This window comes from Strix aluco, chromosome 4 (assembly GCF_031877795.1).
Source record: "Strix aluco isolate bStrAlu1 chromosome 4, bStrAlu1.hap1, whole genome shotgun sequence".
Classification (NCBI taxonomy): domain Eukaryota; kingdom Metazoa; phylum Chordata; class Aves; order Strigiformes; family Strigidae; genus Strix; species Strix aluco.
The window spans coordinates 88455933-88475808 of NC_133934.1; the positions used below are offsets into that span (position 1 = coordinate 88455933).

At 43.0% G+C, this 19876-nt stretch overlaps 1 protein-coding gene across 5 annotated transcripts in view; it reads left to right on the forward strand.

Annotated features, from left to right (window-relative positions):
- Positions 1-19876, forward strand: part of AMBRA1 (autophagy and beclin 1 regulator 1) — a 136765-nt gene that overhangs the window by 66491 nt on the left and 50398 nt on the right. For all 5 annotated transcript variants that reach the window (XM_074824079.1, XM_074824077.1, XM_074824078.1 and 2 more), the window contains one exon: positions 17541-17651. In XM_074824079.1, coding sequence (XP_074680180.1) covers positions 17541-17651 — 111 coding nt within the window. The remainder of the gene's footprint in view (positions 1-17540; positions 17652-19876) is intronic.

Here is a 19876-nt window from a genome sequence, read left to right on the forward strand (position 1 = left end):
AAGCCTTGAATTAGGCTGAAACAATAGGAAATATTTTGGACAGTTAAAGGAACCAGTTTTGTGGAATGACTCTGGGCCAGAGGCAAGATGGATTTCAAACAAGCCAGTTGTTAAGCACTCTTAAGAGCCTAGAGTTCAGTGTTACCAGTCTATTGCTGCTGGCCTTTCAAAGAACCAGGTGTTTGGGGTCTGGAGTCAATCCACCTTCTGTCTGTAGATAGTAAAATACACAACCTGACAGTGGCAATCTCAATCTGTTTACTTGGAGGGCAGATCTTTCCTGCAGTTGCTTCACTCCCAGTGAGGATCCAAGTAATGGTATGTTGTGGGTAAGTGAATATTATGACAGCCCAGAGTGAGATTAGATACCTTGGGACAAGTAATGTGTATCCCATTTACAGTTTGTGAAGGCTTGTTTTGAGCAAAGTAGTGACTTGAAAATGTCTTTGAGGAATAGCATGTGAACCAAGGGAACGTGAATTCCTGTTGTGATGACATAGCTTTAAGACCTTACATAGGCAAGCGATACCTGTATTCGGCACGGGTGAGGCTGCACCTCGATTACTGTGTTCAGTTTTGGGCCCCTCACTACATTGAATGACTCGAGCGTGTCCAGAGAAGGGCAATGAAGCTGGTGAAGGGTCTGGAGCACATGTCATATGAGGAGCAGCTGAGGGAACTGGGGTTGTTTAGTCTGGAGAAGAGGAGGCTGAGGGGAGACCTCATCGCCCTCTACAGCTACCTGAAAGGAGGTTGCAGAGAGCTGGGGATGAGTCTCTCTAACCAAGTAATAAGCGACAGTACAAGAGGGAATGACCTCAAGTTGTGCCAGGGAAGATTTAGACTGGCTATTAGGAAGCATTTCTTTCCAGAACAGGTTGTTAGGCATTGGAATGGGCTGCCCAGGGAGGTGGTGGAGTCCCCATCCCTGGAGGGGTTTAAGAGTCAGGTTGACCCAGTGCTGAGGGATATACTGTAGTTGAGAACGTCAGTGTTAGGTTAATGGTTGGACTAGATGATCTTCAAGGTCCTTTCCAACCTAGATGATTCTGTGAATATCAAGGAGTATGAAATTGCTGTTATCTTTTTATATGGTCTTATTAATGTCATTCCAGGTGGTGTGCAAATCCACGTGCGACGCTTGTGTCTGTACTTCAGAAGGGCTTAAAGTAGCTGAAGGAAGAATCAGCTGAGGAGAACTTCAGCTATAGAGTGACATAAGCTTATTGTATTTAACTAATCAAAGAAGTAGTAGGTAGTCGTTGTTACTTGATTGGTCTAGATATATCTATGTGGGGGAAAGATTTCTGATAGAGCATCCTTTAATTCAGTAGACAAAAGGCATAGAAAGATGCAAAAGCTGATGTCAGATGAATTTAGACTGCAAACAAATAGCAGATATTTGAGGAGTGGTGTTAGGGTTTTTTTTATTTCTTGAGGTCCTGCTGCATAAAGTTCAGCACTCACCTCATGGTAGCTACTTGCTGAAACAGGTGGGGTTTTTCCAGTACATGGAGTGTTTAAGCTAGTAAAATTGTTGCCTGGGCTCAAGGGGAAGTTTATGGGTGAAGTATTCATGTCACAGTGCCTGGTATAGATACAGAAGTCTTGAGGGGATGTCTTCAGTTGTCCCAGTGCAGGAGAGGTCCCACTAGCCATCTGCATTGTGTCACAAGCTGTAATCGGTTCCAGTGTCGCATGATGAAAGCGAGCCCTGAATCTGAGAAAGCTTGTATATTGTATTTGCTGATGCAGACTGTCCCAATAAGCCTTTCTTTGTACTGGTGGCTGGGAAGCTAAAGCTGGCTTTGAGATTCAAAAAGGCACTGGAGAGAGATGATCATGTTCTTAAAAGTGAAGGGTGCAGGCTGATTGCTTTTGTGTGCATTGTTAAAGCGATGAATTTCTAGATATCATTATATCAGAAGGGGTAAGGCTTTGCAGAAGTGCTCATCTTTTTGTGGGTGGTGAGGGCCCCTTGGGGACCTGTCTCTTTGTGGGTGGTAAAGCTCACTTAGCCATAAAAGTATTTTCCCACAGCTTGCTGCCTTCTTTTTTAAAGGAGGAAAAAAAAAATAAAAAATAAAAAAGTTACCCACGCTCCAGAGCGCAGAGGGGAGGCAGAGACCCGTGCGATCTGCCGTGCAGAGGGGTGGGAATTCTCAGTGGCCTGCTGGCATTGGGCTGTCATCTTTGAAGAGAATAGTCATGATTTTTGGTTGCGTGTTGGGGGGGGAGGAACAACCACTACAAAGCAAACCTTGAGCCAGATTTGCTACACCCAGTACTGAATATCTTCATAGACATTTTTATAGCCACTCTGGCATAAAGATGGAGGAAGCTCTTGCTATGGCAACATAGTTGTATGTTGTATAAGGGATCTGATAAGGATGCTGTGCGCTGATCTCCAGCTCCATTTCCCAGGTAGATAGGATTGTACCATTGGATCCTTCTTCTTGCTACCCTGAAGGTTTTTTTTCCATAATTGAGCATTAATGCATCAATCCATTATCACTTAACACATACACATCAAAGGTTGTTGTTGGCTATTAGATTCTGCAGCGATAGTTTTTCCTCCACATAGTATCGTTACCTCAGCTTGCTCTGTTGGTTTTATGCTTCTGGCCTGCTAGCTTTCCTTGATTACAGGGAAAGATGTATTGGAAGGTTAGTCGCAACTTGCCTGCCCCTTTGGAGTTACTTTTGACTTAGGGGTTTGTTCATCCCAGATGAGTTTACCTTACCTGTGTGGTTTACCTTAACTTGAGCTACACTGAGAAATCGCCCTCTCTGTGTGGAGGCTGAAGGAGTTTTAGAACATGCACTTGACAAGGGCAGAGCCTAGGGAAATAAATTTAGGCTGTGTACTTCTCCCAAAACATAAAAGCTGCATTTGTCGGTGGTTTTGGGGTGTTAAACATGTGGAGGGTGGTAAGTGTCCTGCATGAGACAGAAGTTCTTTAACAAAACTAAGCAGGGGATCCAAGCAGTATTTGTGCAATAGCAAACACAGTCCCTAGTCAGAATGTGAGCACTATGTACACTCATACCAGCTTTTTAACTCGTTGCCTCAGAGCTCAATCAAAAGTAAATGCAGACAGTAGGAGATTTTGTATGCTAACAAATATAAACAGGAACCATGGGTGGAGGTATACTTCATATATGTCTCCCCTTCCCCACCCCGTTTTTTTAAAGTTAGTATACCACTGCCTCTGGAGTGGGGCAGAGGAGGGAATGGTCTCCAGTGTCTGTAGGAGCTCAGAGAGTTGGTTTTGAACTAACAAGGAGCTGCAAGTCAGTGCTACTAAAGGAAGCTGTATTTTGCTTTCTTGAGCAGTAGGTTGACACATTCTCCCGCTGAGCTCGGTGTGGGCTGTAATCCAGCAAGCCTGGCACGCAGGAATTATGTTTCTGAGTTCAAAATCAGCAGGAGCTGTGAGCCAGCCTCTACGAATGTAATTGCTCTGGGCTCTCAAATCCTGCTGAGCCTGGCTCTGGTAGCCTGCCTTCTGAGTCCAGCTCTTGCTGATCTGGGAACCAGGCTCACATCTCTTTCCCTTGCTTCAAGTGCTGCCTGAAACTGTACAATTTCAGCTGTATCTAGTTGCTTCAACCTACCTGTTTTTGCAGCAATGGGTGGGAAGGAGTATGTAGATGTGGCTTATGACCCATTAGATAACTTCAGAGCTGGCAGCAAGCTTGGAGATCAGTGTGGAAAAAGTTGTGATGGTGTTTATAATTGCTCATTTGTCTCCTTCAGCATCTTTGGGGGTGGTAAGAGTGGTAGTGGTGGAAGTCATTCACAGAAGGCAACGGAGGAGTAATCCAAGAATCAAAAATGTTACCACCTTTGCTAAGTAAGAAGTAGTGATGACAGACTGCTAGTCCTGAGCTTTGACCAGGAAGGGGGTCGCTAGAAGTAGAGCAGCTTTAATAGTATTTGAGAGAGAGGCTGGATAGGCTATGAGAGGTAGGCTGGAGAGGATCCAAACTGAACTCGTCAGAAAAGGAAAAGTGACTGCGGGGACTTCACACGGTGCAGTTTGACAGCTAGAGATGGGGAGAACATGGAGGTGAATGCTTTTCCCCTCCTCACCCTGGACATCCAAACTGTGATCCAGAGTCTCTGAGGAATTTAGAGATGCAAGAAGTTAATGCATATTTGTATTGGGAGAAGAAAGAGAAGAGCTTACAAATGTGTATTGTCAAATGGCAAGGGATGGAAGTTGGCACAAAATAGAGAGCTGGAGGTAAAATCAGAGGCAGGTGGAGTGCTTAGAAGGGTTGGGAAGATGCTTCTGTATGTGATGGGAAGAATTGCAGGAGGGGAAGGGAAGGTTGAAAGGATGGAGGAAGTAATGTCACTTTGTAATTTTCTTATAAGCAACTGAGATTCTGCACAGAGAGAAATGGAGGCTGGAGGAGGGGAGGGTTTGAGGGATGAGTCAAAGGTGGTGACGAGGCAGCTGGGATTGCAGGCGTGGGTTTCAGTTAAGCTGGAGAAACACTTTGTCTTCTTTCAAACAATTCTTCATATTAGCATTCATGGTGTGGGCATGCATGCACCCATCCGTGTGATGTCCCCTGGTGTGCTGCACACACAAGTCGTTTGAGGGTCTGTTGTTTGGTTCATGACAGACCAACCCAGTCAGATCTCGCTGTCTTCCCTGAGGTGTCAGAGTAGAAGACAAAAGTTGTGTAGTGGAGGGAGTTGGTCTGGTGACAGTTTTCATAAGAGTTGTCTTGCAATAGGTGGTGGAATGGGAACTGGTATTAGGGGTGGGGCAGGCTCAGAATCTGGTGGGGAGCATGACTGGGGGAAGGAGGCAAACATACACACATGTACCCCCATTATGAGGACACTGAAAAGCATGGAGGAAATCCAAATTACTTTCAAAGAGTGGTAGGGAAAGAAGACAGGAAGAAGTGGGCAGAGGGCAGACAAATAACTAACAGTGCTTAGAGACTGGAAATCATAGCAAGATGGAATGAGAGAAAAGGGCTGATGATAAACTCTGGAAGACTTTAAGTTGTGGTGGTGCTGTCCCAAAATATGGGTTCTTTTACCTTGTGTGCAATGAGCTGAAAAACACACAGGGTTGAGATACTTGTTTAATCTATGTCTGCGCGGAGCTGGGTGCTAGGTGGTAATTCCACAAAGCTAGCACACTGCACACAGGCAAGCGACATATTTATATACTTTACACAAATACACATTTAATGTAATGACCATTGGGTAGTTTCTTACTACTTTGTTTCTCACTGGTTAACAACATGCCTCGTCTTGATTTAAAGTTACAGTGTCCTTTTATTGTTCTGCACAAACTCAAAGGGTGGGGGTCTTGTCTTATCAAGAAGTGTGGTTTTCACATTATAATGAGCTAAATTCATCTAAAGGACCCAGCTTTGGCAGTCTTTATGGTATCTCTGAGCACAGGACTAAGGGAGGTTTCCTTGTTCCTCAGTTCAAGGTTCCATCTGTTCTTTTATCTTCTTTGTTTTGCAAGGCTCTGCTGTGTTTGAGCCTGTTATTCCCCTCCCAAGGCCTTGTCCTGTGAAATCTTTCTTTTGTTTTAATCTTTAATCTTTCATCAGTGGGGAGGGAGTCAGTAACAGAAGGTTTAGAGAAAGAGCTTATAGGTCACATGAAATGAACAGATTTGCAAAAATTTTGAAAGGTGAGGTGAGAAAGCGTGTTGCTGAGGGCTTGATTGGGTTTTCTATGTGGAAGGCACAGACGGGGTGTGAGGGGAGTGTTTTTCTATCTTTTCCTGGCCCAGCTTGGCCACTGAGGTTCCACAGAAGACCCCTCCCTCATTCACTAGATATGTGCATGTCTGTTGACACAGGAAGCAGTGAAAGCTGAAGGCAAAGCCCTGTCATAACTTGTGTGTTTGCAAAGAAACTAGCTGTAACTGGATGTCAGTCTCCCCATTGTGGTTTTAGTGAGCTAACTGCTTAACTTCTGCTGTCCTCTGACTTGTGAGGCCTAATAAAATTGTCCTTTTGGACTGTAATTTTACACTGAGTCCTAGGACTGAGAGGCTGACCTGGAGTGCTCATCATCTTCTAGGCTGTACCACTGCTGATTCTTTGATCTGGTAGGAGCTGGACCTCTGGCTCTGCTGCTGTGAAGATGAGATCTCGGGGCCTCTCACCACAGTTTCTTTTTAGTTTGTGACCCCTACCTCCAGTCAGGTATTGCCTGCTCCAGATTTTGATTGTGTATAATCTAAAATCTTACCACAAACTGAGTAAATTGTGATTGCCCTATTTTCATCGTCTGAATTTCCCTCCACTCTTGCCTGTAAATGCTGTGTGGAGTAGCTGTGGTGTCCGTATTGTATAGCAGCTTCTTGGACGGGTCTATTTAGTATCCTCTGGAAGTATTATGAGCTAATTCAAGATGGATTAAGGTCAAGTCTGCCTAAAAAGAAATAAACCCCATCTGAAGTCTCCATTCATTGTGCAGCACAGGGCCTGCATGCTGAGTAGCTAGGACATACTTCTGCTGCCTTGAACTTAGGTCTTAGTTTTTCTGTGTGTGGCTTTGAGTTTGACTTTTAATAGTCCTTAAAATAATGGGATAAAGTGTTAGTCTCTTTTCATCTTGTAGTCACTTTTGTAATTGGATCGCAGTGGATTGGACCTGGCTGGGTTGAACTCAGCTGTGGCACTGATTTACAGAAGTCACAGCAAGGTTATGAGCTTGGCTGAACTCCTTGGTGGACTCCTGCTGCCCTCTGGGAGCTCTGGCGCTGCATCCCTGTTCTGAGTGTCACACCGTTCCTTTCACATTGTTACACAGGGGTCCATCAGGGGTGGACCAGTGTGCTTCATCAGTCCCACTCCACATACTCTCGGGTCTGGGTCACCTCTCGAGCCTGAATCTGCATTGGCTCTATGTGGAGATGCACTGAGGTGCTGGAGCTTGCTTTGTGTGTTAAAGCTGGTAGCAGTAAGGAACAAGTTTTGTTTGCATTGCTGTCATCTAGATCATGCCAAACCACCTTCAAAATTTCCTCCATCAAAAAGTATTAAAAACATTGTAAGAGCCAAGTACTTTATTTGCTGTAGGTTTCTTTTACTTTGTTCTTTTCCAATTGGAACAATGTGGTCTCCCCACTGTGTTCTTCCAGCCTGGGCTTCCTCCTTTCCATCTCACCATGCTTAAATTTAAACTGCCTTCCCATTAGTTAAACTATTGTTAGATTTTGTTTTTTCCCAGCTTGCTCGTTCTGTGCTTTTTTTGGTTGTCTCCCTGTTCACCACTTTACCCAGAAAAGAGTGAGCCCAGCTGCTTACTTCCCAGTTCCTGTCCTGCCTTCTCTTCTTTTGCTCATGAGATTGGGGTTACCTCATAAATTGTTCCCTTTAGTGATGTCTTTCCAGCTTTGTATTCCTTACGCAAAGTTAGTGCCTGTTTTCTTTGCAGACACAGTGACCGTGCAGGACCCACCAGTCTGAGAAGAGGCTCTTAATGAGTACAGCACACCCTTAAAATACATTTCACAAATGCTACCTGTCAGCTCTTCATTGTCATAAGACACTTGGTTAGTTTATTATACGGACTTTATTTAAGTTGTCAGGACCTGTGTTCTTGTTAATGGAGGTGCATTTTTCTCTGAGAGCGTGTGACTTCATCTTAACCTCCCTAGATGAGTACAGACTGAGAACAGACAAGTATTTCCTCAGCAGACCTATGCTGCTCACAGGATATTATGACTGTGAAATGTAATCAACCATTGAGAGTGTTTAGTTTAGTGCTCTGTATTGTGGTGGTAGCTCAGTCTGTGTCGCTAAGCTGACACAGCATTTCCATTGCAAGTTTGGATGTACGGGGCTTGTGCTGTAATATAGCAGTCCTGAAATGTGTTTAAGGATAGTAACAATTTTTGCAAGTCTTCCATTCACTGCCAAGTACAAGGCTTTGAATGTGTTTCTGTGCTTGGAGCTTTTATTAATAGTGTGTACTGCTATTTCCACAATGAAAAGTGGCTCCGGTGTGGAAGCTTGGTGTTCTACTGATACATGGTTAAATCTCAGGAATTCAAACCCTTCTAGGGAACATACTGCTTCTTGGATTAGGGAAAGTTTGTATTATTGCAATGTGGTGGTTGATAAGGCATGCATGTGCTCTACGAAGATACTGCTGAGGTTTTTTTCCACTGCAGATGAGTGTTTTGGCATAAGACACACACATTTAAAGTTGTGCTAAGCACACATTCTTGCAGTAAGAGCTGCAGAGGCGGTAGCAGGCATTTGGCTTGCTGATTTGTTTGGATTAATAGGATTTCATGTAGTGAAAATGCACACTCACAATGAAAAAGGCTCTTCTGTGTAAAAGCAGTTTCACTTGTTATTTTTGCATCTATTCTATCTGTTGGCATGGCTATATTGGTTTAGATCGGAGTGCTGTTACAACACTATTTGAGCCTCTGCTTAGGAGAGGAATTATTCGTTGTGAACTGAAACTGTGACCACACTAATTTATGAGCTATGGAATTGATAAGAAAGTATAGCCTGTGTGGAATATGGGCTAAAGTTGGGAAGTGTCTTGGCAAACAGTCCCTACAAGAAAATCTGAAGAAATTGCAGGAACTCTGAATTATCTAAAACTATATACAGCAGTTTTGGCAAGGCTGGATTAGTCTGATACTGCGTTAGTGTCTACGTTAGACGAGTCAACTGCAGTAGACCTAGTAGACAGTGTGGGTGGTGTGACAACTGCGGAGGACACAAGCATTAACCTTGGGCGGTAAGGAGGTTCTGGTTAGGCAATGACAGCAACCCTGTGAAAGAGTTTTTTGTTCCTGCAGTGGAAGTATTCCTCTGAATCCAGACAATCTCTGCTAGACCAGAAAGTTAACTTCTTTAATGATTGTTGGAGGCAAAAGTGTCTTAATACCATAATGATTCAGTTTCTCAGTGCCTGTGATACTGGCTGAGGCACTGCTAGTACTAAAATAAAGACTGAGGCTGTGGATGTGCCAGTGGGACCTTGCAAACTTTTTCTTTGGTAAGAGAGCTGATGCTGGGATGCAGACAGGCAAATGACCCTTAAAAGTCAGATGTTTACCTTTTTTACATTGACATACAGCAGCAATATTTGAAGACTCTGGCCAGCCTGAGTCATGTTGTACAACGAGCTCAGATAGGCTCTTGTGCTGGGAGGGCCATTTTAAGCAGGAGAGGGGAAGCCTGGGGAGGCAAGTCCTGTTCCTAGTATAGCTACTTGGGGAAGTTTGTCCTTGTGCTCTTCAGAAATGCGGCAAAGTGAGATGGGAGCTCTGGAGACTCGAGAGCTTAGAGTCTGGTGCCAACTCACAGCTCCTTGGTGGAAGGCTGCCCCCTTTGTCTAGTCTCTGCAAGACTCTCCATCCGAGGCAATTAGGATTAGTAGGCACATTTCATGCTCTGAAAAGTCAGAAAGAGAAAGAAGAAGGAGTTTTACAAAAGCAAATGCCTGCCAGGCACAGATTTTGCTCTGTTTCTGTGCAGAGAATAAACACAGATGTGAAGGTTAAAAAGCAGACTTCCAACAGCATTTAATGAAGGGCTTGGTAATGAGCAAAGGATTTAGTGATGGGAGAGAGCAGAGGCATTGCAAGGGGCAGAGTTGGCAGAGGGAGGAGCCCGAGCGACACACAGCACAGATTAGCTATTGAGACCTTCCTAGTTCACCTTCATAGGGATTTCATGAAACTTAAACTCTGGCAGGAGAGATGTGGCGTTTTGATTTGGAGAACCACCTCCTGTTTCTTGAAGCTTAGAAGAGGGGAGGGCTGTGAACATGCCCCCATATGTGGGTTCAAACAGAGGTGAAGGAAGAGAATACATGTTTCTTTAGAGACTGCAGAGTTCAGCTCTCTTCCACCTTTTCATCTAGCAGTGTGTCCTGGCCTCGTTTGCATTCCCCACCCCATTTAATTCTGAAAACCACTTTTCTCTTGCAGTGTCAGTTGCCTGGGAGCTCATACCAAATTTTTTTTATTATCTGACTGATTTTTTAGTAGATTGATACGGACCTCCAGATGGAGAAATTACTGTAACCCAGATTATTGTTTCTCCTCACAATGACAAGGTAAAATTGTCTTTATTTCCCTGGTATTTTCTAATGAATAGGTTTCTGACTCCCATGCCAGGGCAGTAGCTGATGGCTCTTATAGCTGATTCTGTAAGAATCAGAGGATTTTATGGAGTATGGAATAACAGTAATTAGGAAGAAAGTGTAAACCCCTTTCTCCATCCCTCTATTCATTGTTTTTTGTTAGGGCTTTTTTCTGCAGACAAAATCACCTAAAAGGCTGAAAATATGCAGAAAAGGTCAAAACAAAACATTTAGTTAAATAAAATACAGATTGGAATGTATTTTTAGTGCTTGAATATTTTCCCTAAAAGGCTATACTGTAGGAAACATGTTTTACTGCTTGAATCATATGGTAGTATGAGGCATGCTTTTAACACATGCTGCTGTCACATGGAAATAAAGAAATGGTCTCAAAACAAGCACAACGTCTGCAGAAACTTCCTTTAACAGCTTCGGCAGTTGGCTGATTGGAAGGCTCCAGCCTTGACTCCCCTTCCCAGTAAGAGGCCCAAATGAGAAAAGAGAAAGCTTCTTTGCCCACCCACTTCTCAAATAACTTGTGAGTTGTTTTAGCCAACGGTAACTGATGTTCCTTTCTGTTTCCATAACCTTTTCCTGTCAAGATCTTTTAATGATACAGCATCTCTATTTGCAGGAAGATTTCTCTTGACTGTCTAGCCTGATAACATTTATTTCCACCTGCGTGCTTCATGGAGCACCTCCATCTCTTTGCACACCATTCCAGTACAGTACCCAGTATCAGAATTCCAGGAGTCTCACAGTAGTCCCTAAACAAATGGCGTTTTGCTGTTTAAAATGCGTGTGCATGTGTGCTGTTACATAGTGTGAAACAATCAATATAGTGGAGCCTTCCCACGGACCTTCCCATCCACTGCAGCTAAAACCATCATAAATGACAAATGAGAAAACAAACAGCAGAGCCTAAACAGTCCCTGTTTGTAAAGGTTTTCTTATAAAGAAGAAAATAGCACTTATCAGCTTCATTTGAGTTGTACAAATGTAAGAGCACCACTAAGACTTGCAGCTCTGCTTCTTTTGCAAGCAGGATTTGAGGCTTCAGTTCTCTGGTGAATTATACTTACTACCCTGCAAGAACAAACTTTTAAAGTTTGCAAACAAAGTATCCTCTGAAGCCTAAGCTAAATAATTATGTGTCAATAACAGGATGCAACTATTGCTTTGTGTTCAAGTGCCAGAGTCAGACTCTCACTCATCTCATTCATCCCTTTTCCTTTCCAGCAGTTGTTGAGCAGTTATGTTGCTTTCCACTCATCGCTAAGGTGAAGCATAAGACATTTCATGCCCACGGTTCAGATGGTATTTTTCTTTACCCTTTTTTTTATGGCATGAGAGATTGTGGATCTTACAGATGAAAAATAGAGTACAAAAATTATTTTAAATCCTGTCAGACTTTCATTGTTGCAAGGCAGTACTTGAGGTGATGATTGGTAGAGATTTAGGAGTTAGAAAGAAGGAATTCTTTCCAACTTGTTTGATTGGGGTTTTGTCTGTTCAACAGTGCATAATCTGATATTGGATGGTTGCAGAAAATTCTTGGCAAGTTGGAGTCTTAGGCCACGATCTGTCACTAACAGTCACTGAGAGCGTTGAGGTAGCTACAGCAAGGAAATGAAGCTGCTCGTTCCTTATTGGTCACCCTGAGTAGGATGAGGACTTCCTAAACAGTGACATTTGCTTGCTCCAATGTGTATATGCAAAAGTTATGATAAGATACCTTATTTGTTACCAAGGAGAGTAAAAGGTTTTCCTTCTCTGAGAGGTTCTATGTGGATATTGCTGGCTTAACTCTTGCTGGTTCTGGAAACTCACCATGCTGTTTCATATCTGATTTTTCCAACTTCCATGTGCAGCAGGGTGACATGAGCAGGGGCATCTCTATGGGGTGAATAACAGCAGAGAAGCAAGAATTCTCTTCCTTAAGGAGAAGAATTATCAGCTTGCTTGGTGAAGCGCAAACAATTCAGATAAGAGGGGAATGCATTTGAAAAGGACCTTAGCTTCTCCTAGTTTCCCTGAGGGAAAACTGGACCTTATCATCAAAGACAAAGCTTCCCAGATGCATTTCTGTATTAATTGTTATCAGACAAATTGTGATCAGACAAAGGAAGATCTCTAAAGTCAGGAAGGTAATATGTCAAGTAGCCATCATGACTGTACTGAGGATGGAGTCGTTGGGCAGGGCATCTGTTCTTTTATTGTTTGTGTTTCTTGCAAATAGACGGATTTCCTTTTGAAGTCTGAAACTTGTGGCTGGAAAATTCCCTTTCCTATATGATGCTTGCATTGTTCACAATTTAAGTGAAGCCCTTGGGCACTTGACTGAGGTCCTATTAGGATGGTCATCTTCACTACCTGCAGCTGAGGACTACTCAAATTCCGGTAGCTGATAGGACTGTGGAACTTGGCATGCTAAGCATTGCCCCTTTTAAAAAGAAATTTTGCAATTGGAATGAGCATGAATGTGAAATTGCATTGGGGTAAAGGAAAAATAATGGCTTTTTGAAGGGTTCGGCCTTCAGAGAGCATAGATTTCTTTGAGGCTTCCTTGGTTAACATCAAATCTAAGATTCCTTCAGTGCCCAACATATGCCGAACTACCCTTAATAACATTTTGTGCATCCATTCATGAAAATCGTTTTGCCCACATCCTATTTACAGCTTGCTGGTGCATTGAAAATCAAGCAAAATAAATCCTTGAAAATACCAGGTTGCTATGCATACTGTTTCTACAGCATTAGCCCAGTTTTAGATAGTTAGCTCGACCACTTCAAAGGTAGTGTCTTAGTGGTAGCCTGCAACAGAGATTTGCTCGGACTTGTCAAATTCATATTTAGGATTTAATATATTTAGTGTGATCAAAGGTAGTCCCCAAAACCAGGCTGCCCCATAAAATACTTTAGGGTCGGAGATGTGCAGAAACCTGTTATATCTCCACTAGGCTTTAGAGATCAGTAATCGCATTTCAGCTGAATTCAAATTGCTTCAGAACTGGTTGAGAGAATTTGGTGTATTCTTGCAGCAAAGAGTTTTATCCTTGGTTTATCAAGTAGATTTGTCCTATGTTTTGGGCTTCTTGGAGCCTTGATTATAGTAAATCTAGAACTAGTGAATGTAAAACACATCAGATGTGATAGATCCTTTCTGTAAGTGTAGGATAACCTCAGTATCATTAGCTACAGTTACAAACAGGCTCATAAAGAGGTAATTACTTTTCAAAGGTACTCATGCTTAAAGATGCAAGTACTAATCTAGGAGGAATTTTATACCAGGGCCTAATCACTGCCTCAAATTGAGTCACAGATTAGCTCAGGGACCTCTCCAGCTTCCTCAAGCTTATCTTTAAGCATCTTAAATTTTTCTCTTACTATGAGGGGACCTGCCAGATACTAAAAATTTAAGGGTAAAGAATCTAGTCTAGAGAAACAATTGAGCTCTGGTTTCTGTTAAATACATGGGAAAGCAATTCCCATAGTATGTAGATGGTCCATGTTCTTGAAACTTGTACCCCAATGCCTGTGAGGCTATAGAGTATTAGCTCTTCCTCTGAGGGTCTGATGGTAGTCTGGAAGTATCCTGGTCTTCACTGAGGGCGTGCTGGAGTGCCATGGAGAGTGGTTTTGCATGGCTTTTTTCCCTTTCAGTCTAAACTCAAACATTGGCTTGCATGGCTTGATTCATAAATGAGCAATAGCTGACTGGCAAAGGTTCATTTCTCCACATGCCAAGATGAGTTGGACCCTCTGAGGGGATTGAGTCTGATGGATAAATATCTGTTAACGTGTAGGTGGCCTATAAGAAAAGATTAGAGGTAGTTTTTTTAAGTCTTTGTTAAGACTTTTTTCCCCCCTACTCTTTAAACTCTCTTGTCATGTGCTGAGTGGGGGTGGATGGAGATCGGGGTGGTGGGGGGAGAAGGGGGGGCTGCTGAAAGCATTTATCTTCATTTCTGCCATCACCCAGTATTTATTACGCAGTGATAGACAGACGCAGGAAAGCTGCCAATCAAACCTACGTTCACTGCATTTCAATTGGCCTTTGCTTTGGATTTCAGCATTTTAAAATCTACATCATCTCTGCAGTAAAAGGTCTTTCTGTTCATGGGGATGACAAGCCCAAGACCCTCAAGTACCCACTGCAGTCACTTGTGATCCCATCGAACAGTGGAAGACCCAGGAATCAGGACAGATTGTCCTAGTGCTTGGTGGGAGCTGCTGCTTGCAAGAGCTGGTCTGCTGCTGCCCACATTTAAGAAGCTGAAGTGTGTTGTTTGCCTCCAGGTTACAGTAGTACTTAAGAGGCAACAGCACCTTCTGCTCTAACCAGGGCTGAAACCCTGACTGGGCAAAGCCAGCTGAGAAGGAGTTTTCATACTGCACAGTGAACAAAAGCTCTGTAGTGAGGACTTGAATTTTCTTAAGTTTTCCACCCATGGTCTCAAATCTTTTCTATCGACCAATGGAAAAGTGAACAACAAAGGTTAGGATAGCATAGTTGTGTACGGGGGTGGGGGGGGTGGTGTGGTATGTGTGTGTGTGTAGGTATTTTCATCCCTAAATTGAAGGTCTGAAATGTTTGCATGTTTTTAGTCATCTTTACTGTAGGACGGTGCATGCATGCATGTGGGAGGCTTCTGGCAGGACTTGTGATACAGATGTTATTCCACTTAGTTATATGTAGCTAGATACAATTTAATAATTACGCTTCTCAATTAGTACAAGTAGAGGTAACTACTTAATTAAAACATGTAGGTCATGGATTGTTAGGCACATAGCTTTGGAGCCTTTGAGAAATGGATCAAATTCTTCTGAATGTGAACCTTGCACTCTACGAACCTTGTTCCCTGTGTCCTAATGTTTTTGATAAAGGTATCTGTTACCTGAAGCATTAGTATTAGTTGATGGCTTTTGCTGGCTCTAAAATTTGTGCAGGGCTGTTTGGTAGGTGGGGAGGTACTGTTTTTTTCCATTGTGAGCTTCTCCGTGCAGCATGTGACTGCCTTTGGAGGTGAAGGGGATGCGAGGTTTAAATGAACACCATAACTGACCTGAAGGTTCTGGGGAAAGGGATGAGAAGACCAGAATCTTTACAGAAAAAAATTCAAAACCATTTGCCAACAGCTTTTTTTATGGTACTTGTAGCAGTAGGTGCAACAGCTGTATGAGCCAAACGAACTTGCTGTTGGTGGAGCAGTTAGTGGTGTTGCTAGACTTCTGTGAGGCAAAGGGAGTGCACGATTACTCTCCTTGGGTATGTTACTCTCCAGTTTATATATTACTTGCTATGCCTACAAAGGTTGTTCTCATTGCAAAACAGGTGATGACTTTAATGTTCATCTGTAATGAGATCAATATTCTGGAATTATGCACCCTGAGTAGTACTTCTGTTGCCTGTCTTTGCAGAGTGTTTTCCTTGTCTGACTCAGTCCTATAAGGCAGTTGCTACCTAGTTGGTAATGCTAATTACTATTTCCCTGCAGCAAGTCCCACTGCTTGAAATTTGTACAGAAACTGGTTTTCTGTTCTCCACCTGGTGGCTGGAGGCAAAACAGCAGAAGAGCTTCTCTTTTGAACTGAACTCAGGCTGGCAGTGAGGAGACTTTTACAGATGAAGCAACATAAAATTTAATTGTCCTTCTTCGACTTCTGGTTGCAAAATGTAATTTCATTAATGCATTGAATCTGCTTTCTCCAGTGCATATCTTTTCTTCAGAGGAGCCCTTTGTTTTGGGGGATATGGAGAACAAGGCCTTGGGCATATGTAAGACCAGTGGTCTTAATTCTGCTCTCCAAGTGATAGGTGCGTGTCTGAGAGGCAGATACAGAGACTGAGCAGATGCACGGTGGAGGTTTGTCGATTGCTGGAGGTCTGGCACGGCTGAGTACACGGTGTAAAGCTGTCTGCTCAGAAGTCTTGCTCATGGCATATTTCTGAGCTTTTTCCAGAACCAAAAATCACGACTCGAGATGGCTTATCGATAGAGAGGACTAGCAGCAGCCTTCTTGATGTCTTTCTCTATTAGCACTGGTCTAGAATTTGCTTCCTTAATTTGCCCTGCCCACCTTGTTCTTTACTTTGCAGAGAAAACCTAAACCCTGTTAGTGTGGGTGTTTTCAGGCCATTTTTTTTACAAGCCAGAGTGTTCTGCTGGGATTTTTTATAAGAAAAGTAAAAATCTGGCCACCCTAGTCTCCTCATCTTCCTCCATACCACTTTCATTTACTAGCAGTTAGGAAGCTTTTAGCTCTCTGCACAGGCAGCTGTGTACTGGATAGAGTTGTCAAAGTGATGTCTCTTCCACTATTGCTGCTGGTGCAGCAGAGTCCTGAGCTAGCCCTTCAGGGAGAGTGAAGCCACTGACTTTTCTGTGTTCTTCCCACCGGAGACAGTGTGGAGATGCTGAAATCCAGACTGCGTAGACTCTAGAGGCTGTGCTTTTCCTCATTTGTGCTTGGGGATGATCTTGTTTTTGCTCTCCCTTATCAAATTCTATTACCCTGAGTTTCTCTGTGTTCCAATATGTGTGTGTAGTACAAGGGCTGCATGTATATGAAGGCCTTAGAGACTGCAAATAGCATGAGATTTTTGACTCTAGTATTAATATGGGAGAACTGTTTCTTCTATCCACTTGTCTCCCTAGGGATTGCATTTAATGCTTCTGAGCTTCCTCAAATGTATGCCAACTTGAGTTGCCAGTGGCAGTTCCTTTCTGCCTGAAAAATTATGTTCTTTGTGCTGGTTTTTGAAGTATTCTGCTTAGCCTTCTGCCTTAGGCTGTTGCCCAAATCCTTGGGTGGTTTGCAAGGGTCATGTCATTTGCCCGGAGTCAGGGCAGCTCCTGCCTGCTGTAGGTTGGGGCACCCAGGGCAGCAAAGGGCCAGCTCGTGGGTTCCCCTTGCTAATATTTTGTTACAGTCCTTACTGTGTGGCAAATATTGTAGGCTACCTGTAACTTCAGAGTGGAGTTTACAGTAGTAGCAAGGATTATGTCCACAAATGTGAGAGATTTGCCAGGGCAATGCTTTTCCTTAGTATGTATTCTGGTCTGCCTTCATAGCTCTACTAGAAAACTTCGGGTCTGTGAAAAAACAGCTTCACTAGTACCAGTAAGTAGAATGCATTTGCACCAAATGAATTGATTAGGATTTCTGCCTTGAGTCTGGACAAGTCTTATCTCTCATCAACTTTCTTTTCTTTCAGAAATGTGTTGCAGGGAGGTGCTTTCCTGTTAATTTCCTGTGCTCTGTGGCTTATTTAGGAGGTGTTGCCATTTCTGTAAATAAGGTTTCTTTGAGAATATAGAGTTTTGTGTATTGGATTTTGAAAGGTTTTCTATGGTTTTGTCTCCCCAGCTCTTTTCTGGATAATCTTCTGGAAGTTAAATTGCTAATTATTTCCCCCTTTTCTGTAGGTGCTGTGATTGGGGACGGACAGTCAGCTGTGGCCAGCAACATTGCCAATACCACCTACCGGCTCCAGTGGTGGGACTTCACTAAATTTGATCTGCCTGAAATCAGTAATGGTAAGCTGGAAAGGACATCAGTACTTAAGTCTATACCAACCAGAGCTACCATAAGCTATAGGATCTTCCAAAGGCAGCTGTACATTGCAGGCCTTGGATTACTTGACTGTCTTGTTGCATTGGGAACTGTAAAATGCTTAGCCTCTTGGAAAGTTGACTAAAAGCATGCAGAGCTGTTCCTGCTCTGTCCAACTTCTGTGATATTCTTGCTCTCAGCAAGTCCATGCATAAATGGGGCTTTTTTGTGAGCATTCTCATGGGAATATACAATCCTCTTTAGAATTCTGTATCCCATCTCCTCATTCTTTTCCTGATAAGTTTCTAGAGGGATATTTTCTTTATACCTTTACATTAGAACCTGGTAATGAATTGGGTCTGAATTCTCCAAGTTACTGACATTAGTGTGGCTTTAGGTGCCACACTACATTCTGGCAATCAGGGCCCTCGTCTGTTGCTTGCCACAGTGTTGCAAGCCAGGGGAAGTAGGTGTAACTTCTAGCCATTTGCAGAAGCACTGATTCGTCCCATATCTCAGGTGAAAGCTGCTTCTGCCTCAAGAGTATGAGCAATATTGCTGACTTTATTTACTTATTTTCTCCTTCCATTTGTGAAAACTAGACCATAGTTTTACATGTGTTCTAAGGCATAAGCTAGCTCTCTCACTGGAAGAGACTTCCTTATGCAGGCACAAGCATACTTGATGCTTGTGGTCAGCTGATCAAGGAATGACTTTTTCAGGGCTAAAACTAACTTGACTAGAAAGGCTATTTTTAACCCAGAGTGGTATCCTGATATAGCTTGCTGCACAGCTGCAGAAATGTTTGTGGCAGCCTGCAATGAAGATAGGAGGTAGATATTCATGAATGTTTCTTTGTGCAGTGATTTTTAGCTTAGACCATCTCTGTGCAATTCATTGCTTGACTTCTCAACAAAAACAGACTGGGTTCTGCTTTAAGGGACTGACTTTTTTAGGGAGAAGAGGGATTCTGTTTTCAGAAAGACTTCTGCTTTCACAGGTAGCCATTGAAATAAGAAAAAGTTTCTCCCAGTCCCAGCCCTGTTTGTTCTACAATTCTAGAAATGACATATCTGACAATAGAGTTCTCTGGGGTATTGTCCTGTTGCTTAAAGAACCCACAAAAGGAGCACGTGTAGTGACACCGTAGCACCAGAGACGTGGGAAATGGAAATCATGGAATCATAGAATTGTTTGGAAGGGAACTTTTAAGATCATCTAGTCCACCCTCCACACTGTGGGCAGGGACATCTTTCAATAGATCAGGTTGCTCAAAGCTCTGTCCAGTCTGTCCTTTAACACTTCCATGGATGGGGCATCCACAACTTCTCTGGGCAACCTGTATGGGGCCATTTACCTCCCAATCCCTGGGAAATTGGGGGAGCTAGGGGAAAGCCACCATTACAAAAAGCTTTCTTACTGTGTTATTCCTACAGATAAAGTATTTGGTGTTTCTGTGTCATCTCCCTCTTATTGTATAGAATATTGTGGTGTGATGTTTATAGACTGGTGGGAAATAAAAACCTTGCTTCTAGACAGTAGCCCTCAACATTGTAAAGGAGGAAGACACTTTATATTTTGTTCTTGAGAACCATTCTGTCTCTTGGGAAGGAGCACACAGTGTCATCTTGGAAGTAGAATATTGTGTTTAACTTGTGTGCCAGTGCTTTGACATGTCTTGTTATGCACCAAACCTTTTGGTACTAGTGTAAAGTTGTTGGCTGAGGATCAGTGCTCAAGGCACAGTTTTGCCATGTGGTGGCAATACTTTCCGTGGCCCAGCCAGACTCTGGAACAGAATAAAGATGATGTCAGAGAGGGAAGCATATTGCTGCTGACTTAAATTCTTTAGGTCTTCTCTGCACGCTTGTGAAGTATTTGAAGAGTGCTACAGCTGCTAATAGCTTTTTTTTTTTGGCCTCATTTGGCTGTTGAGAAGGCTGCTGATTTTTAAAAAAAAAAAAAAAAGCATAAGATGTTTGTTTATAATTTATGGAATCCCATGGAAAATAACCATCTGTTCCTCAAGACATCAGTATTTCAATCTTCTCCCTCTCCCCTACGAGGACACTTCCATTCTGAAACAGCTTTCAATTAGCTGGAAATAGGGCTACAGTTTCTGTTGTCATTGTGTCCTTCTTGTAGGCATGGTTCCTGCTATGAGCCCATCCCTAGCCCTTCTGACTGCCCACTTTGTGCTTCATAGTAC